The sequence below is a fragment of the Giraffa tippelskirchi genome, chromosome X, assembly GCF_054371585.1.
Source record: "Giraffa tippelskirchi isolate mGirTip1 chromosome X, T2T-mGirTip1v1.2.pri, whole genome shotgun sequence".
Taxonomy (NCBI): Eukaryota; Metazoa; Chordata; class Mammalia; order Artiodactyla; family Giraffidae; genus Giraffa; species Giraffa tippelskirchi.
Window position 1 is genome coordinate 52,416,740 of NC_137289.1, and position 26,110 is coordinate 52,442,849.

The 26,110-nt window shown below is 40.9% G+C and overlaps 1 protein-coding gene and 1 long non-coding RNA gene across 5 annotated transcripts in view; one reads left to right on the plus strand and one right to left on the minus strand.

The window, feature by feature from the left end:
- MORF4L2 (mortality factor 4 like 2) lies at positions 1–11,825 on the minus strand. Of its 4 annotated transcripts, none has more exons than XM_081566371.1 (5): positions 11,747–11,825; positions 8,922–9,008; positions 8,200–8,268; positions 2,905–3,002; positions 1–1,543 (listed from the first exon to the last, which is right to left on the minus strand). In XM_081566371.1, the coding sequence occupies exon 5, from the start codon at positions 1,517–1,519 to the stop codon at positions 656–658; it is 864 nt and encodes a 287-aa protein (XP_081422497.1). In that variant the 5' UTR covers positions 1,520–1,543; positions 2,905–3,002; positions 8,200–8,268; positions 8,922–9,008; positions 11,747–11,825; the 3' UTR covers positions 1–655. The 4 variants fall into 4 exon arrangements, with proteins under 4 accessions (XP_081422497.1, XP_081422496.1, XP_081422495.1 ...); XM_081566370.1 differs by lacking the exon at positions 11,747–11,825 and adding an exon at positions 10,419–10,503; XM_081566369.1 differs by lacking the exon at positions 8,200–8,268.
- LOC145536697 (uncharacterized) overlaps positions 10,770–26,110 on the plus strand; it is a 25,491-nt gene continuing 10,150 nt past the window's right edge. The window contains exon 1 of the long non-coding RNA XR_014075966.1: positions 10,770–10,990. This is a non-coding gene — a long non-coding RNA (uncharacterized LOC145536697). The remainder of the gene's footprint in view (positions 10,991–26,110) is intronic.

The window sequence follows — 26,110 nt, forward strand, 5'->3', positions numbered from 1 at the left end:
TTGCTTTGAAATTTAGAAACAAATTTTATTTAAGATCTGAAATACGATTCCTAAAATATCAACCTCTCCGGAAAACCATGGCTACACAATAATGCATTGCCTCTATCATGTTAGAACGTGCATTAGACTCAAATACAAAAACCATGAAACAAACCACCATCCTTCAACAACTTGAGCAAAGATAGAATGAATGCCTAAGGAACAACATAGATGGACTTGCAGAGGATGGGCTGTTTTACTTCAAGCACCATAAAAAAAAGCACAAATGCGTGGGTTTTCGGGTATATACATTAAGTTGAACCTTTGGCACTAGGAATCAGGGCATTTTTCACGTAGCATTAACACATATTAGAAAATTGTGTAGTGTCAAAGGGATAGAACCACCAGCATTCAAGCAATGTTGTCAACTAGGCAATAAAATGTTCTACTGAATGTTTCTTTTTTGTCTAATTACTGCATACACTGGTAGCAACTTTGAAATGAGAAAAGGAGCTTACACTCCTTTTATTTTCTGTTTAGGAGAAAACAGAAAACTAAAACATAAGCCCTGTTATACATTAACGATTTTAAAGAGTATCAATTATACAAGAAAAAGACTAAGAACAAAAAGAGCGTTTACAGATACCAGACGTAATGGTGAGTGGTCAGTAGACCCTCACAGGGCTTTGCGGTGGTACTCAGCAGAAGCCACTTTATAATCGCTGGCAGTGAACAGAGATGCAGAATTTTTTGCCAGGTATTTCAGGAAATCATGCAAATAGCCCAACAATAATGCAAGGCTCTTCTCATCAAGGGGCGTGTATGCCAACATTGCCCCAATTCTTACAAATAATCTCAGGAGGTGTGGTGCCCCATAAACCTGGGACATTGGCGCATCAGGGTGAGCCAAGAGAATTTCGGCATACTGGGGCCTCTCAAATTTGTAGAGCAGCTGGGTGCCCAACATCACATTGAAATACTCTTTTATCCCTCCCACCACCTCATTAACTGCATACTCCTTGTTGTCAACATTGCCTTGTGATCTTTTGCAGTTGGCGTATTCTTCCAAAATAGTATCCACGTTTTTCTTGGCTGGGAGTTGGAAAAGTTGCTTCTGCCTGGTGACTAAATCCCAGTCCTCAACGAGCCATGGTTTTAATTCTTCTGGAATCTTCACCTTAACTTCCATTCTATTCTTAAAAGCATCCTCACTTTCAACTGTGGGGTCTGCCCGGGCCCTTTTCTTCCGAGGTGGCTGGGGTGCTTCGCTGGTGCTGCCACCATCTCCGTTCCCAGGGGTCTTCTGTTTGTTCTTTCTGGTCTTCCTCACCGACCCTGATGGGGGGTTCTCAGCAGAGCGACCCCCCCATCTGCCTGGGAGTGCTGCTTCCAGATTCTTCTGCTGGGGACCAGCTGTCTTCTTTCCAGAGGCCCCTCTTATCTTACTTCTTTGCATGTTGCTTCTAGTTGGTTTTTTGAAATTGTCTTCTTCGGCAGTTTGGTGTCCACGAGTTTGGGAACCCTGCTTTCTGGAACTCATTCAACCCTGTTTTTATTCCAACCACTGTAATATATAAAGCATTTTATTTGGTTGTTTTCTATGGAGACCTTGAACACAGTATGCTTCCTAAAGGCCTATTAAAGCACAACACACACTACTCGCTTAGAATCTGGATTTCAAATCCTATTTCAGAGCCAACCAATTGTTACTTACTACCTCTTTGCTCGCTCTTTGATCCTCACTACCCCCCACCCACTACTCTCAGCCTACTCAATCACTCACCAGACCTGCCCATAAATTAGTTTTTTGATGTCACTCAAAAGACAAGAATATAATTTCAGAGAAAGAATGAATTAAACTACAAAAGGCAGTGGAGGTGAAATTCAGGATTTCTGAACAGGAAAAATGACAAAAGAAACAAGAAAGATTAATTTAGCTGCCTGGAAGCAAAATGCATACCAGCAAAGGCTTTTGTGTAAGTCCAGGCAGGCCTGAGCTAGGCTGATGACCGAGTCAAGAGAAAGTGAATATAGAACTTGGTAAGTGAAGGAGAGAGGAGTCAAAGGTGGCCCTACAATTTTAGGTCTGGGTAATTAATGAATTAGTAAAAGCACTAATTTTTAATGGTTAGTTTGGAATTAGTAATAAAACAGGAAACAAGTTAATTCATTCATTCAAGTTAGTCTTCATATATTACTGCTTATGTACTTTGGAACAGGTGTTCTGCTAGGCACTAGGGATTCAAATATCTGAAGTGATGATTATGAAACAAGGTTAGTATAGTGATAGTTATAAACACAGGATATTTTTGGAGCAAACAAGAAATGGTACCTAATGCTACTTTCAGCAATAGCTTGTTGGAGGTGATCAATTGGTGAGGGATAAAGTCAGTGATGACTGCCAGGGTTTTGAGAATGGGTGATTAGGTCATAGTATTATCACCAAATAAGACTGCATCTAGAAGAGGAGGAAACAGACTGGAGAGGAAAGAAGTTTAGTATAGACCTAGTAAGTGTGAGGTATGCAGTTAAACATGTGACTTTAATGGTTAGGTGAGAGGTCAGAAGCAGAAATGGAGACCTGAGTGTAATCATCATACAGATAGGAATAGAAATCGTTCATGGAGGATAGAGGAAGAACTGAAAAAGTCTAGAATTCTGGACAAACCTAAGAAAGAATGATACTTAAGGGATGAGCAGAGAGAAAGACTACCAAAAAAAAAAAATAAGCAAAAATGGTCAGAGCAGCCATAGGAGAATTAGGAGAATGTTATTTTGGAATCCAAAAAAGTTGAGTATTTCAAGAAGGAAAAAAGATGATTTACACTGTAAAATGCAGCAGAGAGGGTTAGTGAGATAAAGATGAAAACAACAGTGATCTGTGATTCTTATGGAATGAGAGCTTAAACAAGTCCTTTGACTTACGCAATCCTCTTCTTTCCCTGCCAAGAACTCCTAGTGTTTTCCCAGATGGAATCTTATAGATCTTCTGGGATGGTCGTGGAGATGAGGTGAGAGACAACCTAGAAAGGGAAAGCAGGCATCAACAATGACCTTTTGTGAAATCCAGGAAAAAGAAAAAATAATCTAACTTTAAAACATGTGGTTTACAATTGTGATATCAGAGAAAACACATGGGTTCTGCTGTTAGACATAGTTCTACTTCAGTTAGGCTGTCATTTATGGGTTGTGAGGCTCTAGGCAAGATATGTTTCTTGGCCTCTTTCATCTATGGAGTGTGGCGAATTACCCCTAGGTAAGAATTTCATAAATACGATGTGGCTGAACAGCTAACACAGTACCTTGCAGGAGTATCTGCATATGTGAGTAAGGATACAAGGATGTTCATTGCAGTGATGTTTTTAATACTGAAGAACTGGAAACACCTAAATATTCTTCAATAGGGAAATGACAGTAGAAAGTATGATGTATGCACACCACGGAAGAACATTCAAATGAATTAAGCAGATTGATGTACTGACCTGGGATGTTGTTCAACTATACACTATTAGGTAAACAGGCAAGTTGCATAATGTATAATGTGTACAACAGGATCCCAGAGATAGCCCAAGTGGAGAAATAAGCATGTTTTAGACAGTTCTTATGGACAGTGAGGTCCAACTTCCGTGTTTTGAACTTATGTGTATAAAAGTACATCAGAAAGTATCTAGATGAATAAATACCAGACCATTAAAACCAGGGTACCCTCGGAGAAAGAATGAGATATGATGGTGGACAAGCCTGAAGCCAGGTTTTTCTGGTAGCCACAATCTTAACCCATAGAAAAAGCCCTTTTGCCAACTGCTAGACCCCCTGAGATTATGTGAGCAGGTGTCAGGGAATCCCTGAAGGGGAAATGAGGTAAGTAATACTAGAAAACTAGAGCCCTGCATAAGGGAAGTCAGTTATTGGCAAGAGGCCTGGGTGCTATCAGTAAGCATATGATTTCCTCTGACAGAACACAAAGCTCTCAGCAGAAATCCAAGCAAAGGTGCTCCTCAGCATCAAAATCTGTGAATGCAGACACTGACTCTGTAGGAATCAGAACCTTCTGGCTGAGAGGGATATATAGATACATCCTGTGAAGGATCAGATGTGGTTAGTGTTTCATGGCATTACATTGTAAGCTACGAAGCTTACAAAACTTTTACTGTAGCTGGGACAGAGGGGACACAGTATGTGAGGCTATCAGAGTTTAAGTAATAGAGGTGAAATCCAGAAAACCTACCTGAGGAATAATGGGCAGAGCTTCCACAAACAAGGGGACACTTAAAATACCAACTAAAATAAGCAAGATGGCCCAGTGCCAAGCAGACTTTAAAACACAGAGAAGTGGAGCAAGGCTGCAGAGAAGTCTTTTAGACATCACACTGGTCATCAGCAATTCCTTACTGAGGAACCTAAGAATGACTGCTGAACCTCCTGTACATTCTTGGCAATGATTACATTTATTTATGCAAAGAAAACCATAAGGATTTCTACATGGTTCTCATTAAGCGGGTGAGTTTCACCATTCTCTACAAATTCTATTATTCGTATCAAGTCCAAAGTTGAATGAAATGTCTGCCATTGGACAGGAAAATACTCAGGTTTGTGCTCAGACTGAATAAAGCCAAGGAAGCAGCCTTTCTTAGAATGGTCTCAGTATCTTTATTTTCATCTGAGTATTCCACAGATCAAGCAACTATTACTACCTGGAGTCAGAAGCCAGATATCAAAGGGAGGAAAAACCATCCTTTTGATGTCTGCCTACGTGTAATACTTAGTATTTACTTAAATGTTTCACCTGTTCTGCTTATGGAACTACACCACTAATCTCCACTTGCCATAAGCTTTGAGTAATATGTATCTCTCACTTTCTGCAGCAGCACTTAGGTCCCTCCTGGGTACACATTAGTGAATCAGTGAGGTGATTCAACACATGGGGAAAATGGAAGCACAAATTAAGAATGACGGTCATCAAATATTTTCCCACTTGTTCCCTACATGTCAGCTCTAGGGTATGCCAGAGAAAACACGTTCGTATGTTTGCCTTAGTTTTCTATCTTCCATTTCTGTGTAAATACTTGAAGGTAACCTCATACTGGTATCAAATCTTAGATATTTAAAACATTACTATTTTGATGGATCATTTTCCCATGTTAGTAAGGTTGGAATATGCATACATCTTGAGAGCTGTATGAGATTAAATCAAATGGGCATACTTTACTTAACCACTCTCTTTCTGGAAAGTGATCCTCCCCCTCAATTTATCCAGTAATTAAAAGATTTTTTGCCCCCAGATGTGGATTTAGTAGGTTAAAAGGTAATATGCTGCCAAATTACTTCCCTCACAAGTTGTACCAATTTTCAACCTCACAACTGTGGTCTGCACTGTAATCTGGTAAGGAAAATAGCTGCTTGGTATTAAAAAAAAATGTGTTTCCTGGCCAGTTGTATTTTACATGTCCTCTATTCATTGAGTTGGTTCTTAATGAGTTTTTTATAGTTGCTTATCAATTGTCATATCTGGGCAAATATATCCCCCAATTTATAGTGTCTGATGAGATTTTAAAAATTTATATGATGAAATATGTGGGTTTTCCATTAAGCTTAAAAACTGATGACATTTTACTGGATTTTTTAATATATTAATTCCTCAACCCACCCAAAAACTATTTAAGTTAACTGAAACTCTATATTCCCAAGTAATTAATTTTGTGGTAGCATTTGAGTAATAGTTCCTTTACCTAATCATAAAACTATTACGTAATTAATTATAAACACCAAAATATAAACATATGGGCATCCTCTTACCACCTCCCCTCCCCGATCTCAGAATGTCTTCAAATCTTTTTCTGTACACATTCACACAGAAACCTACTTTTAAAACTAAATGTGTCTGTTATGTACATATTGTGATTATGTATCATGGATTTACTTTGTCTTGACAAAGGTGAGACACATATTGCCCCTCACGTTTTCTCACTTTATCACAGGCATCTATGTCCACATACTTAGCTCATTCTTTTTAACATCCACATCATTCTACAATCTCCACATAGTATAATTTAACCAGTCCCATATAAATGAAAATTTAGGCTGTTTCCAACACTTCATTATCACAGAAATGCTATTAACAGGTATCAGTGTACAGATATATTAGCGTATTAGGTAAGTATTCAGAAGGGCATTCTCAGCAGTGTAATTGCTCAAAGGATTTGCTTATTTACAACTTTGATGACACAGAGGTAAATTTAATTTGTGAAGAACTGTTTTAATTTGTACTCCCAGCAAAAATGTTAAGTTTATTCACCCACAACTTCAGCAATACTGGATGAACATCTTTTTGGGGAAAAAAAATGAGGGGGGGCAATCTAATATGTAGGAAGATATTTTTATTTGAATTTGTGTGATATTGAACATATGTTCAGATATTTGTATGTATCTATCTCATATATTTTGTCCCCATTTCTATGTTGTTTAGCCTTTTATTGACTTCTAATAATTAAACACTAGGTTTTTTTGTATGTTAGAAGTATTTTTTCCAAACTGTCATTATTCTTCTAAGTGGGTCACTGTGTGTGTATAAAAAACACGAATGTGTAAACTTTTCCCTTTGTGAACTTTGGCATGTCATGCCTGGGGAAAATGCTCCCAAATCAATATTCTAAATGACTTCTTGTATTATCTCTGAGTATTTTATAGTTTCTTCCAAATATTATGCCTAATTTTTCCTAATAGAGCCTATCCTCTCCCCACTGATTTGAATTGCTGATTTATAACATTCTAAATTATATGGGTCTTTAAAGGTACTCAGTTTCCAATGATTTTTGATTATTCCATTTTTAAAGGTATCACTGTTTCTAGGTCATCTAGTCTGTCATAATGACGTCTCTTTTCCCACCAGTATCAACACTGGTTTAATCATCATAATTTAGACATAAATATTGCCCTGGAATTAACACTTGTAAAGGGGTTCCAAGGATGTTTTGTGCAGTATAAATGAAACAGAAAACCACTGGAGTCAACCTGGAGGATTATCAATAGTGATATGGCAAAACAAAACATAGTTTACCCTTTATATGGACTATCATACTAGTTAAAGGAATGCCACTGTGAATGGAATCAAACAACTCTATAATGGACATGAAGACATTCAAGACAATTTGCTGAATAAAAATAGCAAGTTGTGAAACAATATCTATAATATATTTATGTAAAAGAAAACACCAAACAGTATTATATATATATATATATATCCATATACATTTTAAAACAAGTACATAGTTTAGAGATCAAGAAAGAAATAGAACTGATAATATAGTGGTTAACTCTGGGAGAGTAAGAGAAATGGGGGCGTGAGAAAAGGAAACCTGGGCCTACTCTGTAATAGTTGAGCTTTTTATGTTATGAGACTGATTCACATATCAATTAAGTGACTAAAGATTTACACTAAAATATGCACATTTAAAATCCTTATTGATTTTCTGATCTATTCTTATTCATGGTTCTAACATACAGCTGGACTTAAGCATTGTATATCATATACTTTGTATGCATACATTTGAACTGGTTTCCTTCTCCCCTTATAGATTCTGTCCATCCTCAGAGGCCCAGGTCAAGGTCCTTTTCCTCCTTGAGGCTCCTTCAGGTTACCTTGACCCTTGCCTTCTCTGGGCTGCTACTGGCCTAACAGTCCACCTCTCTCTCTTTCACCTTTAATAATTCTCCAAATAGCCTCCCATGAAGGGGTTCTGTGCCCTCCCCCTTCCAATCTATTGCATCTTTCCCACTAGGGAAGTGTGCCCTCCTCTGCAACTTAGCTTTCAGAAGGAAAAAAAAAAAAAAGTAGAAAGGAAACTTTAGTGACTTCATGGGAAAATAAAGCTGTCAAGAGACTGAAAAACCTTCTTTCATCTCCTCATGCAAATGATGGGCTATTCAGGAATACAGACTCCATTTACTGACATTTTTGTGTATGACTGTGTCAGAAATGAGTGTGAACAAATCCAATGGTTTGTTGGAATAAATATTTAAATGCATATACACCATGTCAGTTACAGTTATATCAATTCTGGATCTTGGAACATTTATGTTTAACATTTTATTTTTTGAGTCTGAGACAAAAGAGGAATAATATAAAACCTGTTAGCAGACTGAATATGGTTTTGATTTGCTATTAAAATTACAGTTCCCAGAAATTCCCTTATAAATAAGTATGATCAACATACTTAATACCTTTCTAGAGTGTTAGGATAAGTCAGAAGTTATAATTTCAGAATTCAGTTCTAGTAGTAACCGCTGCTTCTGGAAAATCAGGAGAGAAACCAACAGTATTATTATTATTATTAACAACTCCAAAAAGGTATCTATTGCTTTTATTAGCATGTGTGTGCATGTGTGCACATGCACAAGTGTGTAAAACAGGATGTACGAGGGACTAATAGTCACAATGATTAATTAAATCAACTACTTATATGTGCCAGACAATTTACATGTAATTCCCTCAACAATCCAATGAAGTAGGAACCATTATTCTCTTTATTTTACAGATGAGGAACTTTAGAGATGAAGTGAGTAAGTATTCTTCCCAGGATCGTACAGTAAGTGGCAGAACCAGAATTGAAATTCAGGAAGTCAGTATTTGCTCTTGACCACTAAATTATGCTGCATATGGAATGCCACAAACTTAAAAAATATATAGAGGCATGGATCTAACTATAGGGGATCAATTAGAGTATCCTTTATCAAGGAATGTAAGATTAACAGGGCCCACTGATGTTTAGGCACTTTCTATACTGAAAGCACAGATGGACTTAGCTCCATCCTTCCATTCTTAGAACGTAGAGTGCTTTCCTCGACAGGCCCTTATTAATCCTCAAAATATTCCTAGACAGTTAAGAAGGTTATGTGGAATTATCTTGTTTGTGAACTGAGGCCAGGAGAAGGGAGGCACTTACCCAAGATTCTGTAATGAAGGATGTTCTGCAATCAGGATCAGACCTGATCCTCACTACACAGCAAACTTAGTTTTTCTGATTGGTAGTCTAGAAGGTCAAACAAGGGGACAGCAAAGGACATAAAATAAAGATATGAGATGAACGTTTTGTTTTCCATCAATGCATTTTAACATACACAAAGGACACCAAAGCTGACAAAAAACGTACAAGTTTTTTCCCCCTTTCTTGTGGCTACATTTTCAAATTTACCTTACTGTACATTTACCATGATTTCGGATAATTTGTTTTTGCTTTTTTCTAAGTTTTATTGAGGATAATTTCAAATGGATAAAAATGTAGGGGAATAATATAAACCTCTGCGAATCTATCATACAGCTTCAACAATTACCAACTGAAGGCCATCTTGTTTTATCTGTAACCCCACCCACTGCTCGCCGCCCCCCCCCCGTTTTTCCCAAGAGCACTGAATAGCTGACTTTCTGTATTTTATTATGGAAAAATTCAAACATATACCAAGGAAGACAGAACAATACAAGGAATCCCATACGCTCATCACTCAGCTTAAACAATTAACTTAGTGCCAATTTTGTTTTATCTATACCCCTCGCCACTTCCCCTTACCGCTGAGCTAATTCTGAAGCAAATCCTACACATCAAGGTATTTTGAAGCCACTCTGAATGCTTTTATTGTTTAATCCGTATTTTCGTATATTATTTCTATAAGCTACAGGCAATTTGAAAACATAACCACAATATCATTATAATGTCTAAAACATCGTCATTGATTCCTTAAGAAAAATCAAATATCGAATCCGTCTTTAAAATTTCCTGATGCATCTTTAAGTATTTTTTTTTATAGTTGGTGTCCCCGAATCAGGATTCAAACAAGGCCTACTCATCGCATGTGGTTCATCTCCAGCTAGCTCTCATTCCTCGTTCTCCGTTTCTCCCCACCCCCGCTTTTTTTTTTTTTTTAACTTTTCAATACGGAAAATTCCAATCCCCGCTATTTTGAGGTAATTGCCAAATAAATTATTTCATTGGTAAAGACTGATACGTCTCTTTTGTATATCGAGTTTCTTTTACGGAAGGAGTTGATAGGAAAAGCACTGTAAGGAACGACTTTACATAATTTTACGTTTTTCCTCAGTCTATTACGCGGGTTTTTCTCTCCACAGTAATAGCTAACATCTTCCGGAGCCACGCTGCGTATTAAGTTATTAGACGTATTACATTACCTAGCAGTCGTATATTATACGCTCTAATACACAGCACACGCCTCTGAGGCACAAGTCTCTGAGGCAGATACTATTATTATCACCATTTTACAAACATGGAAACCGAGACACAGAAAGAACAGCCAGCCCAAGCTGGGCGTTGGCGAGGAGGAATTCGAATCTAGTTCTGCCCTATCGTAAAGCCATTAATTAATCTTGTCTGTATACGCGACGATAAGAGGAAATCGTCAACCCTTTCTCCCCACCCCCACCCCGAAACCTGAAACGAGAATCCAGTTCTTTCCAGCAGACGACGTGTGATCACTGCCGACTCTCCAACCGCCATAGTAAAGCCAGGTTTCTCTGGCAACTGATATCCATAGGCAGACACGTCACCCTGGAGGCGGGCTTATGCCCTACAGCCAATCACAATCGTCTCATCTAAGTTTTAGAATGTTCTATAACCAAATGATTGGATGAAGCTCACCACGTCAGCAATGACACTCCGCCGCAGTAAAGGCGGGTGCTAGCAACCTGCTTCTTCACCGTTGAGGCTTGAAGGAAACCAATCACCTTTCTCCTTTAGTGCGGGCTCTGACCAATGACGTTCGCCCTCTTAGGTTTTTAGCCCGCCCTCCAAAAGCGCGACAGCGGTTGGGTCATAAGTCTATAGGGCAGAGTGTTCACGTGGCCCACTTTCACGACCCAGAGTTCCCCTGCCCAGAGGTTTCTTTCTTTTTTTTTTTCCCTGCAGGGAGGCATTGTGGGTTTTCCCCCCCACTGGGAAAGGAAGTGTCTACGTGGCCTGCGGAAACAGGATGGGCGGAAATGAGCTAAGGTCCCCGCGAGTGGGTAAGCGCTAGGTCAACTTTGCGGCCACGCCCCCGAACCTCTTGCGCAACTCCTAGAGTTAAAAAAATAAAGGCTGACTGGGGGTTTTGATGTGTGTGCGAGTGGGGGATGGGGGTTACTGCGGGCGCGCGGTGTCAGGGCGCCTGTGCGCAGGCGAGCCCGCGTGGCCTTGGCGTTGGCGTGTGCGCGAACACCAGGCCTCGTGGCGCTGAAGGTGGCTGGTGTGCGCAGGCGTGCGCCCCTAGCGCCGGGGCTGGTGTGTGTTCTGGGGCGGGTGCGTGCGCGCGTGTGCGCGTGTGCGCGCGCGTTTTCTACGGATCATTTTTCTACTTTTCTCTATGTTTGAAAATTATTCTTATGAAAAGGCGAATTAAGCAATTAAGTCATGGTGACCATCACTGAGATAAAGGGTTTTCGCTAGAAATACTTTCGTTTCCCCTATCGATTTAATTTTAAACCCTAAAAATACACTTTCTTCCCACGTCTATCTCCGAATCAAAAATCTCGTTCTAAGCGGTAGCCCAGCAGCGGTTAACAACCAAATCCCCCATTCGCTTATTAGCAGTTCCAAAAAGCAGCTTTGCTGTTCCCTAATAGCCTTCTTCCCCTAACCCCCGCTCCTTCCCCGGTCCCTCCCCCACCCCCAAGTTGCGTCCAATTCTGGCACAAACAAGTTTTTGCTGAGAATATCTGTACACGACACACTTCCCCTCCACTAGAGACTCCGAATTTCTGTGGGGGCTGAGGCTCTCTTACCTGCTTGTTCTGATTTCCAGGCAGAGTGCTCTTAAGGCAAGTATGCACTCACTTTAATTTTCCAGAAAGTTCTCCGAGTGAGGTTTATACCTTTTGAGCCTGCCACTAGATGCCGCCAAATTCCAGCAAAGGATTGGCTGTTTGGTCCCTGGAATTATGGGATTGCCCCATCCTTTTTTTTTTTTTCTGGTTTGCTGAACTTTCCAATCTATAAAGATCATATATATCTTTCATTTCTCCAGAAAAATCAAATCAACTTCTTAATAGCCCTACCAGGTAGGGCTCTATTCAAATGTTTTACCTCCTTTCTTTACTTTTTTCCTCCTTAAAAAATGTTCCCCCCTCCCATCTCTTCTTGCCTTTTTTTGGAGTGGGACAGTTAGAATTGATGAATGACCCCAAGCACTGATGCTGATGAAGATATGAAGATTCTAACCCTTTCTGTGGGGTTAGGATCTTTTCAAATGCTGCCACCTGCCCCGCTTTACCACCTCACCCCCACCCCTGTCCTGCTGCAGGGAAAACACAGGTGGTTGTCTAGTCAGTACAGACATTTGTCTTTACTGGACTTGGACCCTGGAATTGAAAACTGATCTTTTACTTTTGAAATTATGATTAGATATGTGTGTTTTCACCCTGTCTTCTGTAGTAGTACTGTTAAACTTTATTATGTTTTTGGAGTTTAGAGGCTTAATTAGAGGCCTAATTTTAAACCTGATTCCACCACTTACTAGTTCTGAGAACCTGGAATTTATGTTCTGTGATCCTCAGTTTTTTTGCATGCGTTCTATATTTTAGATGTGTCATATATCACATGATATTCTTTAATTCTTCACAAAATCCTTGTTAGAGGCATACTAATAAAATCAAACAACACAAGTTATACTTATTTCAGTTATAGATTCTGTACATTTGTGCGTGTGTACATATGTGTGTTTCTGGGCACACACGTGCACACACTGGAAAGGGGCGGGATTTAGAGTAGAGGTTCTCAAAGTGTTTTCCAGACACACCAATAGCATCACCTGTTGGGGAATTGTCAGAAATTTAGATTCTCACCTCCAAACTAATTAATCAGAAATTCGAGTAGTTGGTAGGGTTTGGCTGTCTGTGTTATAACAAACTGTTCTGGTGATTCCAATGCACACTTAGAAGTGTGCTTTGGAGGGCAGAAATATAATGCTTATTTTTGTACACTCCACTAGAGGGTGCTACGGAACGTAAAGCAAAATAATAAACATATATGTTTTTAATTGAGACACCCTGCATGTTATCTGTCCTGTTTCACAAGATGAAAAACTGTTGTGAAATGGTGTCTATTATTTTGTGCATACAAAAGTTTGGGAACCAGGATTAAACTTTACCTGCCCTTTGAGCCCATGCCCTTGACAGTACTGTGTTGTTCAGCTGCATTATCTTGTCTTTCTGGGCCTCAAAATACATTATATATACCTTGTTCCCTGCCTTGGCTAACATTGACTAGAGTATCAAGAATAGGGCAGGTTAGCAAACCAAATAAGTGGAAGTAGTTTGATTTCATACCTTCCCTCAACTCCATTTTATAAAAGATAACATATGAAAGCTCATAAGTGTTTGCTTTCTTGCTTTTATTTTTCCCAAATGCTCCCTCTACCCTACAGTTATCTTTTTCAGTTTATGTCTGAACCTCTTCTATGTGGGGTAGAGGTAAAAGGGTGGTGAGGAAACACAGTTGCTGAAAGCTACACTCTATATAGCTCTAACCTATTAATCTTAACAATAAGCCTATAAATTAGGTGATGATTATCCCTATTTTATAGATGATGAAAGTTGAGTTCTAGAGACTATAATTATTTCTCTTTGGTTATATAACTTGTGAGTAGTGGAGCCTAGGTAATTCCTGGTGTATCTGACAGTAGTAAGCTGCTAGACTTTCTACTGCTTGGTTTTGAATTTGGTTTATTTACTATTTATGTTACTTTCAGCAAATTCTTAAATGTTTTCTAAGCCCCAGTTTCAACATACAGTAAATGGGAACAAATATTCCTGCTCTATTAACTTAGAGCTGCAGTATCTAATACAGTAACCACTGTTTAAATACATGGGTATTTAAATTTGAATTAAATTTAAGTAAAATTAAAAATTTAGTTCCTCAGTTGCACTATCCGCATTTCAAGGGCTCAGTAGATACTTATGGCTAGTGTTAGTACCAAATTAGATATTGTCAGATACAGAACATTCCCAACATCAGAAAGTTTTATGGGACAGGGCTGATTTAGCATATGTATATAAGGTATGCAAAAGGGCCTAACTTGATGTATATATCATGGCAGGTGCTCAAGAAAAGTAATTTCCTCTGCTCTTGCCTTTTAGCATCAGAGCTAGATGTGTTCTCTTGTTTTATTGATGGGATCAGGAGAGGGGAGTAACTTACCCAATGTACATCAAGAGATGTGTCTGGCATTGGAACCAATGTCTCCCAACTCTCATTTCAATATTCTGTCTGGTAGACCCATTCCTGGGGGCTTCCCAGGTGGCTCAGTGGTAAAGAATCTGCCTGACATTGCAGGAGATGTTGGTTCGATCCCTGGGTCTGGAAGCTACCTTGGCAGAGGAAATGGCAACCCACTCCATGTATTCTTGCCTGGGAAATCCCTTGGACGGAAGAGCCTAGCGGATTACAGCCCCTGGGGTCCCAAAGAGGCAGACACGACTGAGCACAGCAGCGCAGCCCAGACCCTGGGCAGAGTCCAGAGGTCCTGAATGAACGAGGTCCTAAAGACCAATGGTGTGAAGAATGTGAATTAACTTTGGAGTCAGGCTGGTAGCAGAAAAAGACATAGGAACTGAATGTCTTATATGTGCCAGGCAGCACTATGTTCTGCTCTTTACATCTATTATCTTTGTGACTCCTCACTGAAGCCCAGAGAAGTTAAATATTCACTTCAAGTTGCCCCCTAGTAAACAGCAGGGCAAAGATTCAGACTTCTCCCTTGTGACTCCAAAACCCGTGTTTTTTCCTATTATGTCATGGTACCCTCTCAAAGGTGAATTATCTCCTGCCCCTTCCACTTACTAGTGGGATGAAGCTTCAGCAGATTCCTGACTCTTAACAGATTTTCAGATTTTGGGCAAATGCGAGTTAACTCGTCTTCCTTTTCATTTTACAGCTGAATTACTGTCTTCACAATCTGCGTTAACAGGAAGGGAAAGATAGCTTCAGTCAATGTTTGGTTTCAAGGCCCAAGGCCAGACAAAGGTTATTTATGGTTGCAGCCTTCACAACACTTGCTGGCTCTAAGATCTCTAAGTTAATTTTTAAGGCTACTATTTGCTCATATGATGCCTTTGTGTTAATTAGAAACATGAGCCACCTGGGGGCAGACAAATTGCAGAGAAGTAGCCACACTAGAGGAACAATTATAAAAATGTTTTTCTTTCTCAGGGATGTTGGAGGCCACTAGGGCAGTTGAAGAATGAATTTCAGCCTCCATTTGCTCCCTCTCAGTTGGGTACCCTTGTGAAGGGTGGGACCCGCCTGGGACCCGCCCTGCCCAAAGGTATCTGTTGGCCTTGCTTGTCTTACCCCTTGGCTAATCTCTTAGCCTAGGTCTCGAAGAGCCTAGGTCTGGAAGGTAGTGGTCAGTCTCTTCTGGAATATAAAGAGGGGCACCAGTATCTTCCCGTGGCTTCTGGGTAGTAGATGGAATTGCTCCACTCTAAGGTTAATTTGGTATTTTTTCATTTTGTTCTGACTAGCTTACTGGGTTCTGGTGGCTCAGACGGTAAATGTGGAAGACCTGGGTTCAAGCCCTGGGTTGGGAAGATCCCTTGGAGGAGGGCATGGCAACCAACTCCAGTATTCTTCCCTGGAGGATTCCCATGGACAGAGGAGCCTGGTGGGCTACAGTCCATGGGGTTGCAAAAGGTTGGACACAATTGAGCAGCTAAGCACATGGGGCTTACTGGGTGGTGGTTTTTTTTTTTTTTTTAAGAATGATTGGTTAATTTAAAAGTTAAAAAAAACCTAATATTTCAAGGCTAAGCAAAATGGTGTTTCTTTAATGACAATGTTTTTTCTATCTATTTATACCTACCTTGTTCCATAGGCATTTCATAAAACCAGTTCGGCAAATTAGTCTGGATCAGTCTAGTTTGCTAGCCCAAGACGGGGCCAGTGATGGAGCTAGTCATGGGAAAGCTTTATCCTTTTTGGGGTTATATATTCTCTTCTAATACCTCTCCTCTCCTATAATCAACACCCCCTCTGCTCCAACTAACCCATCAATGTGTCAGAAAGAGGTTACTTCAAATGACTGAGAACTTGCATCTCATCAGTGTAGTCCTTGAGTGACCTTCAGATGCCAGACTTGCACCATAATCTCTTGGTTTCCCCTTCCTGAGTCAACAATTTAGCATGTGATTCACCAAAATGTGTGCTTGTATGAACCACACACTTCACTTGGAATGATTGTGTCAACCCATCTGTGGTACACATCAACCAGCAGAGATGAGGACTGATTTCCACCAATGTACGCTGAGTCCTATGATCCAAGCTTTGCCTCGAGAGGGTGCTTTGAGTCCTTTTTCAAATATAACTATGTTCATGCTTATAACCTGCACCCACAGTCCTCATTTTAGTGGGAATGATAAAAGCTATACCTTTTGAAAATTTCAGCTGTCATTTTAAAGACTACTTTTGTGTGTTTTTTGGGAAGGTTTCTACAATAAAACAGTTTAAAAGAAAAAGAAAAATTAAAAAGTGCTCTGTCAGCCCTGGGAAGGAGAACGCACGTGGGATTCTTTTCTGTTAACCAAGGGCTTGGATAATAGGCTTCTCCAATGGTGCAGTGGTAAAGAATATGCCTGCAATGCAGGAGATGTTGATTCAACCCCTGGGTTGGGAAGATCCTCTGGAGAAGGGAATGGCAACCCACTCCAGTATTCTTGCCTGGGAAATCCCATGAACAGAGGAGCCTGGTGGACTACAGTTCATGGGGTTGCAAAGAGTTGGACATGACTAAGGTAATAATTGGATGACAACCTTTAGTAGGAAGACACCATGTAAAAAATGGGGAGGGGATTATTTTAGATTGAAAAGACCTCTCTGCTGGAAATCCTGAGGAGGTCTCCTAGAAGGGGAGTCTCCTCTGGCCTGAAGTCCTGCTCTGCCAGATCCCTAAAGACATGTTGCTATAATGAGCCACTGCAAGCGAGAGGAGTGAATCATCTCCTGTGGACCTTTGGAAATGGGGAGAGGGTGAAAACCAGGAAACGGGCCTCAGCCAATTGGTCAAAACTGTTAGCCAGTAGGCAGAGAAACACAGGCAAAGGGAACCTGGGGTCAAGAGATAGGGCTTCATTCTCACCCCAGGTGAGTGCTGGAGAGGGCAAAGGTGCTAGGGAAGGAGGAGGCCAAGAAACAGAATTCAGTGCAAAGAAGACCTAACTTAGGCTTTCAAGGGGTATTCTGTAAAGGCTCCAGGCCCTATCTGATTTGCAGGTTTTAAAACAAGTGGGAAAACTGTCTGCAGGCAAAGATCACACACGCACGTGAATGTCCAAAGGCCTGGAACCTTGTATGCTCAACTTGGAAACTTGGCAGACTCCATAAAAGTACATACTGAAAACTGGGTGGTTTGGTTCTTTTTGCTGTTGTTGTGTTTCAACTTTGACTGAGTCAATGAGGGTGTTGGTACGCTGGTAGGAGTCAGAGTATTTGGTTGGAGAGGTGGGACATTGTTTGGAGTGTGGGGGCCTGGGAGTACATGTTCTTTCGAGGCCCTGAAGTTGAGGTAATATGATTAGAGGCTGGGGCCAGAGAAGAGAGCAAGGGCAGTGCCTAAAAGGTACAAAGCCGAGATTCACCCAGCTGCTCCCAGGCCAGAGTGGTGGGTAGGATGTCAGTGAGACCCAGGCGGGTGCAGCCAGTTTTCAATAGAGCTGGTCTGTGAAACTTGGCTGAGAGGACAGAGGAAGATTGATGTTTGCTCCAGCGTGGGGCTGTCAGCTGTGCTCACCACCTCGCCATGGTCCCAGCTGTAAACAAAAGTCCTGGCCCTTCATGGCACCACAGAGCAGTCCAGGCTGGCGTAAGTCTCTGAGGACAGCTAGGCCATTTTCTCATCCTGGCTGACAACCAGAAGACAGAAGAAACAATAGAAGGTGGTGGTGGTGGGAGAGGGGGCAGGATTGGAAGGGGGGTGAGAAGCGGTGACCAGTGGGAAGGAGCTGTCGATCTCGAATCTTAGGTCTTTGGAGGCAAGTAGCAGAAATCTTGTAGGGAAAGAAGACCTTTTCCTTATCAGCTTCACACATAATAGGGAATTACTAAAGGAGCCCTGTAGTGGCTCTAGTGCCTCATTCATTCATTCATTCATTGAGTACCTTATGTGCTCATCACTCTGCTAGGTACCCTGGGTGATGCCAAAGTCATGGAAGATAATTCATAAGTTTCAGGAGCTTACAAGGAGTTTGCAGATATGTGTAAAGTTAAGTAACAATACTAAATAGTAGATCTTTAAACGCCAAGTGACAAACATGGCATAGGGGTTTAGAAGCAAGAGAAGCCATATCTGAGTGTGAGCAGAGAAGGTGGGATTTGGGAGGCCTGGAAAGATACATAGGATTTGACTAGAAGGAACTGGCACTTGGCATTCCAGGTTGAGACCAAAGTGTTAGCAATCACGAGAACTGCTTTGGCTAAAGCAGAAGCTTACAGTGCCAGAGACTCTCTTCAACTCCTCAACCCCTCCAGCACCTCATGCCTAACCCAGCCTTTAAGTCTCACTTGAAATGTCGCTTAAACTGTAGGACCAGGTGAAGTGAGAGTTTTTTATGCTCTCCTGGGACCTATTACTTCCCCCTTTATAAGTTGCCACCATCTTCAGGTAGTGTCCTGCTTCTCCTCCCTACAATTTGTTCCCCACACTGTGACTCAAAATGTTCTTTGCAAAGTGCCAATCTGTTACATTGCTTCCCTTTTAAAAACTCCCTTTGTTCTCTCTGGCCTCCCTTTATGTCCTTCTTGCTTCCCTCCCTCTTACTTTCCCCTCAGATCCTATCTTAAGTGTCTCCATCTCAGGGAAGCATTCCATGACACCCCTTCCTCCAGCTTCTACCACAATCAGGTCAGTTCTCCCTCTTATACATTTCCATAATACTTCCACACTTTCTCCATTTTATTCTTCTCCACTAACTTAGTACAAGTTTGTCTCCTCCACCAGAACATAAGCCCTCTGAGGGCAGGGGCCATGTTTCTTCTTCACTGTGTTGCCCTTGTAGTTAGTACAGTGCCTGGCGTATTGTAGTGGCTGCTCCACAGAAGTTGATGAATGAATCCAAGGGGAGTGAGGCAATATTGGTAGGTGAAAGCCAACTGAGGAGATTATTTCATATCTATGGAATGTTTCTGATTATAGGATGAAGAAATCATTAGGTAACACTGAATGTTTTTTAAGGCCACACCCTGTGGCATGCAGGATCTAACCAGGGATCAAATCTGTGCTCTCTACATTGGGAGCTCAGAATCTTAACTACTGGACCTCCAGGGAAGTCCAACACTGACTTTTGGAAAAAAAAAAAAAAGCAAGCAGTTCAAACAAACAATACCCAGAGAACTCCAACCCCAGCTTACCCTGAAGCCCAGACTCATAATTATCGTGTGGACTCATATTGCCTCCTTACCTGCTCCCCCGCACCACTCTCTTCTCCAAAACACAAGAAAACTTACTGGTCCTTCCAACCAGAGAGATTTGACAGTAGGGCCAAATGCACTTGCTTTCACATATGCACTTGTTCATTGGGCTGCCATTTATTGCCCATCTCCATTGTTGCAAACATTGTGTTCTTAGCTACAGATGAAGATTGTATTCCTACCTTAATGAGGTTCCAGTTGAGTGAATCCTTCATACTTAGTTGATAGCTTCGAATTTCTAGTGAAGAACTTTGCCTTATTTGAGGTCAGTTTGGGAGATTTTTTCAGGGCACTAAGAGCCTACAGAGGACCTGAATCTCAGGGGTTGGTCCTCTGTAAAACTGGGGACTCAGTGAGACACAAAGAGTGGATCCCAATCCACACTAGATTTTCATTCTTAAAGGAGGAGGCTAAGTAGCAGAGTGAAGGATGTCTGGAAGGGCATTCAGGCAGTAGCCATTCTTGAACTTTATGAGGCTGAGCCTTATAAGGCAAACGGGCCTCCAAGGTACACCTCTTGAGTGAAACAGAGTGGAATCACAGGAAAGGCAATTAGTTTTCCCAATAAAAATTAAGCTGGCCTGCCCCCTGAAGGGAGTTGAAACAAACATGTGGCTCCAAGAAACCTTCCAAAGACCATCATAAAGCCCCCACCTTCATCCAGGAGTAGATGTTAATGCCAGGGGATGATGTCTTTTATCTTAGATTTGGTTCTTAGGTGGTTAGGAAGATAGCAGATGGGGATGTCAGAGAAACAGTGCACCCCTGCCCCTGGCCCCACTCCAAGGGAGAGTAAAGGGAAGCAAAGCTACTGTTTTGTAGCTACAGTCCTAACTAGTTTTCTCTTGGTTGAAGGATAACATCAAACATGGTACCAGTGAAGCCTGGAAGATATATTCATTAGTTTTTACCCTTTCTCTCACACTTGAATCCTTTACTCTGAAAATGAATCTACCACTGGGATATTAGGGAGAGAGAAATACTTAAGTAGCAGATAGACATGAATGCGATTAATTTCCATAGCTCATGGCTCTACTCTGTTAGGTGGCCTTGTGTGAAGAGGGTTCATACACCTAAAATTTGAAATTCTAAGAGATGGGACAAGAAAGGTTAACTCCAAAATCAATGGAGTATTTTTCAAAGAAGGATAATGATGTATTAGGGAGAAATCACATTATGTCCTTCCTTAAAGGACCAACCTGAAGCTTAGGCTAATCAAATGGTGATAACAGGTTATGTTTCCATTAGGGAAAGGGTAGGAGAAGTATAAGACTAAGGGCTTCACAGATAAGTTCACAAAGAGAAGGACACCCTGAGTTTGTAGAATTTGGATCATGGCAGCACCATTAACACCTGCACTATCCTAACTGTTGGCAAGATTTGTGCTATTGTCTTTCTGTTGGGACTTTGGACATCTAAACATATTAACATGGCAGAGGTTGGGGACTAAATGGTCTCACAGGGAGTTTCCTCAGCTACAGATTCTCTTTGGCCTTGAATCTCCTATAGTCAACTTGTCAGAGCAGTTTCAGAAGTGAGTCTCTGAAGCTAATAAATTATGACACATTTTGGACCCTCCCCTTCTATTCCATTCTTTTCCTTAATAGCTTCAAACTAATTTCAAAAAAAAGCAGGGGAGGAGTTACACTTACAGCCTGGACTTCGCCCTAGCAGACCTTCAGTGTAGTCTGATGTTCTCTAGTGAGCAGATGAAGACAAAATGGTCCAGGAAGGCCCTGCTAGCTCTCTTATGCCAGGATCTAGAATTCTAAGACATTGTGATCCGTTGACCCAGCTGCCTTATGGGAAATCCCATGAGAGATTAGTTCTCTAAAAGAGCCAATTATTTCTTTCTCTGTGTGGGAATAGCAGTAAATGCAGTGGAGATAGCAAATGTGTTGCTGTGACCAAAGGTCCCAAGCATTCTTGCCCTCTTGATAGTCAAGGCTGTCTTTATAACAATGTTTCTCACTGCCTGAAGTAGTTAAGGATTAGTGTTAAATTGAGGACTGATAAAACAGATCAGTCAACAAGGCATTGTTAGAAAGTGTAAGGGGAGGGAGACGGATAAGAACTCATGACTTCTGTAGGTTGATAATTTGAAGAGGAGCTTAAAGTCAGAAAGATGCTCAACTGTCAGTTTTCTTTGTCATGACTGCCTTTCATTTTGGCTTATCTTTTAAAACACAAGGTCTTTCTATACTAGTGTCCAAATAACACAGTTGTAACATCCATTGACCTGTTAAATAAATTACCTCTGAAATTTGTAGAAAATGTAGGTTTTTTTCAAAAATTTAAAAGCAACAATAAACTCTCCCCTCCCCCAACCACTCCTATCCCAAATGAGTATTATGGTGAAATAAATGGTTCAGCTGAAAGTAAAGTTACTCTGACTGAAATGTGCATATTGTGTGTGTGAGGGGATTGGGGAAGGTGGCTGCCTGTTCTAGGACTCCTTGAAGCTGACTTTAAAAATTCCTTGCCCAGTAAATAAGACATTAAACTGAGAAATAGGAAAACTGAGAAATAGGATTTTGGTTTTGGCCTTGTTACTAACTCATTAACAGACTTGGGCAAGTCACTTGGCCTCTCTGAGCTTCATTGCCTCATCTCTTGCATGAATGCATAGTTATTTTACCTAAAAGCTTTGCTTTAAGGATGACATGCCACTTAAGTGCTTCGAAAAGGAAAAGATTGCAAGGATGCTTTTTACCTTGATCGTATAGTCCCTTGTGACACAACCCCTGCAAAGTATAGTTGGTGGAAACTAATGCTGCAATTGAGTGAAAATTTTAAACATTTTTTAAAATTTAAAAAAATTTTAAAAATTTAAGTGCTCACCACTTTAAAAATTATCTAGCAAACACCTTGGTTTCATGCTGTGAGCTTGGTATAAGGAATTGAAAAATACATTGTAGCCCTTGACTTCAAACTCATATAATTGTGAGGGAAACAGACCAAAAAAAAAAAAAAAAAAAAAAAACAACCCACTATGTAATCTTCCAAGTACACATAGAGCTATATACAATGCATTAGTGGAGAACCCAAATCTGTCTGGGTGTTGGGGTAACATGGGTTTGAGAAGGTTTCACAGAAAATATGATATCTGGTTAGAGTCTTGGCAGATGAGTAGGGATACCTTGGATGGAAGAGGTCAGAGGAGGGCATTTAAAGGCTAGGGAACAGCATATACAAAGGCACAGAGCGTTATACAGGATGAGTTATTGGGTTCAGGGATCTGTGGGTGGATCAGCTTGTTGAAAGCAGCATGCATTTAGGGGAGCAAGGAGAGTAATAAGAAAAGAGGCTGGAGGCACTGGCAGGGGCCACAGCAGAAAATCTCTTAGAGGTCAATTTAAGAAATGTGGTCTCTTTAGTGAAGATAATAGGGAGCTATTGAAGAATGAAGAGCAAGAAAGTGTTTCTCAAAGATTTCTGGTTTAGAAAGGTCGAATGGACACTAGTGTGAAAAGGATAGGAAATCATAATTGAATAAAAAACTGAGCCAAAATGAGACCAGGGAGGTTGGAGAAAGAGGGACAGATTTCAGAAATATTTGAAAGGTGGACTCAGCAGGACTTGACTGATTTGATCTGAGGGTTGTGGAAGAAGTTGTCAAGGCTACTCCCAAGTTTCTGGCTTAGGTGACTGGGTAGGTAAGTGCCACTCACAAAGATTGGGAAGAATGGAGGAGGAAATTTGAAGGAGATTGTGAATTGCTTGGCTCTTGACTTACTGAGTTTGAGGTCCTTATGGGTACCCAGCTCAGAATGTTCAACAGAAAATTGGAAACTAGGACTAAAGCTGTGGAGATTTGGAACTGAAGGTAGAAATTTGAGAATCATCAGCACATAAGTTATCACAGCCTGGAAATAGTTGAGAACAGCCAAGCAGTAGGTGTGCAACGAGGAGGGAGTGAAAGCCAAAGATGAAATACTGGAGAATGAGAACAGCAAGAAGTAATTACTGAAGGGCCAAGAAAAGAAACAGGAAAATGAAAGCCAGGGGAGAAGAGAATTTCAAAGAAGGTGTGACAGCTCTGTCAGATGTTACAGGAAGTTATGAAAGATTAGGATAGAGAAGTGTTGACTTGAGACGGCAAATAGGGAGGCGGTGTGAGGAACCTGAGGTAGAGTGAGGGGGGAGAAGGCAGAGACTAGATTGCAGTGTGTTGAGGAGTAATGGTAGTTGTGATGTGTGCAAACATCTAATAATGACATCCCTTTAATAACCTTGATGATGAATGGAAGGAGGGCAATAAATTAATAGCTAGAGACAACTTCAGGGTCAAATGGAGGGTAGTTTTTACTTTTATTTTTAATTTTGAATGAGAGAGACATTCCCTCTCTGCCCTCTCCCTCCTATCTTCCTCCTCCTCCCCTTCTCCTTCTCTCTCTCTGAAAAACCTAAGGTTCAGAGAGATCCAGCCATTTGCCATGGTTACATGTTTTATAAGCATTGTATATGCCAGCAGGAAGAACCCAGTGACAGTGGAGAGACTGAAAATATAGGAGAGGTGATTTTCAGTTGATCTTTTTTGTGAGTGTGGACTCAACAAGATGAGACATGCAAAAATGGCAATCTGAAGTTCCAACCAGGTCCCTGTACTGAAAATTTGATAAACTGCGATGACTAGTCTGGTCATATAATAGCTAATCTTCATTGAGCAGTTACTATGTGCAAAGTACTGAGTTAAGTGCACTTTACCTACATTAATACATTTAATTGCCACAACAACCCTATGAGGTAGGTACTATTATCACTTTCATTGAACAGATGTGAATATTTGAATCAGAGAAAGATTCAATGATTTTCTCAAGGCCACACAGTTGTTGTGTGCTGGATCTTTCAGAGCCTTCAAATGACTCCTTAGAGGAGGAAACTGATTCCTAGGGTGGTGGTTTAGTCGCTAAGTCATGTCTGACTCTTGCGACCCCATGGACTGTAGCCCGCCAGGCTCCTCTGTCCTTGGGATTCTCCAGGCAAGAATGCTGGAATGAGTTGCCATTTCCTTCTCCAGGGGATCTTCGTGACCCAGGGACTGAACCCGGGTCTCCTGCATTGCAGGAAGACACTTTACAGAGCTATGAGGGATGCCAAGGGAGATGAAGTCATTTGTCCCAAGAACTCATATCTAGTGAGTAGTAATTCAAGCCCCGGCTCTGTCTGGTACCAAAACCATGCTCTTAATCACTACACTGTCATGAATGGAAGCTATGAAAACGGAGACGACGTGTACATTTTTCTAGATCCAGCTCTGTAAGGCAAAATGTGCCCTGAACTTAATAGTAAAAATTGCCCTTATTCCAGGGAGCTGATAGCGAGAGCATGTACTTCCTTGGTAATGCACCACACAGTATGATGCAGCCAGGGCATTTGTAGAAAGCCTCATGGTGAAAGGAGAGACTGAGAAAGGCAGAGCTACTCAGGTGGGGCAGCAATAGCTGAGTTCTCAAGTGACTTTTTCAGGTGACTTTATGATAGGAGCTGTACTTTGTTCTTCCGTGAAGAGAATGCTCGGTGAGCAAGAAAGCCTCTGGTTCAGATGGCCTTCCTTCTCCTGGCCTAAGATTTGATAACGAGCTGTTCTGATGCCACCAGTCCAAGTTTGTAGGTTTCTAGGATTGTATCCTAGATGTACATCTATCCTAGATGTATAATGAAGTGAGGAGTGTGAGGCTGGGAAGAAGAGCCTAATTGCTATCTCTTCAAGGATGACTGGCTCTCCGGTAGAAACAACATATTGAATGGGGAGAGGCAGATGGTTGTACTGCCAGAATCCCTGCTCCTATACTCGCTAATCACTGACCAGAGTTTTCATTTGGTGCTTGGTTTTTGAAACATAGCATGATACTAGTCTTCTTATTTGGCATGTTAGTAATGTTTAATCAGATCATTATCATTCTTTCTTCAGTAATGCCATTTACCAGGTTTTGATGTCTTCTGTACTTAGGTTCTGTTATACCAAAGGACCAATTTGAGTATGTGTGTGTGCATTCATGTGTGTGTGTGTAAGCTTTGTCTGATTTTATCAGTTCCCTTCCAAGTGTATTTTTCTGTAATCAATAGGTTAATGAAAAGCAAATCGATAGAAATGCGGTATTGTAATAGACCACATGAGAAGTCATGCTTTCATTCTACATATCCATACTGAGTCTTCCTATGTACCAGAGTCTGTGTGGGTTAAATAGTTGTATAACACGCCCTCACAGAACTTATTCTACATCTCTTCCATTGAGGAAGGGATAATACTATCTGGGTTCCAAATCCCTTGGTGGTTTCTGTGTTTGCTTGATTATTCTTCAGCAAAGCAACCTAAGAAGATCTTTAATCCCAACACAGTGAATTTGAATTTAAGATTTTGACAGCCCAACATGACAAGATATTAATAATAATTACAACATTGATAATAGTGAACTGAGAATGGAGAGAGGCAAGTGGGGACACATATAAAGATTCCCAGGAGGCAATATGTTCTGGTCAAAGTTGGGATATTTGCATGGCTCAGTGAAAAGGGAAAATAATGTTAAGAGTCAACATTTCATCTAGAAGTGTGTCAATTCTTTGGTGACAGCTGGGGGGAAAGGCTTATGAGAAAAAGTGAAAGGAATACATTTTATTCACTACCTTTCTTCCTGGGCTTCCCAGGTGGCTCAGTGGTAAAAAAAAAAAAAAAATCCGCCTGCCAA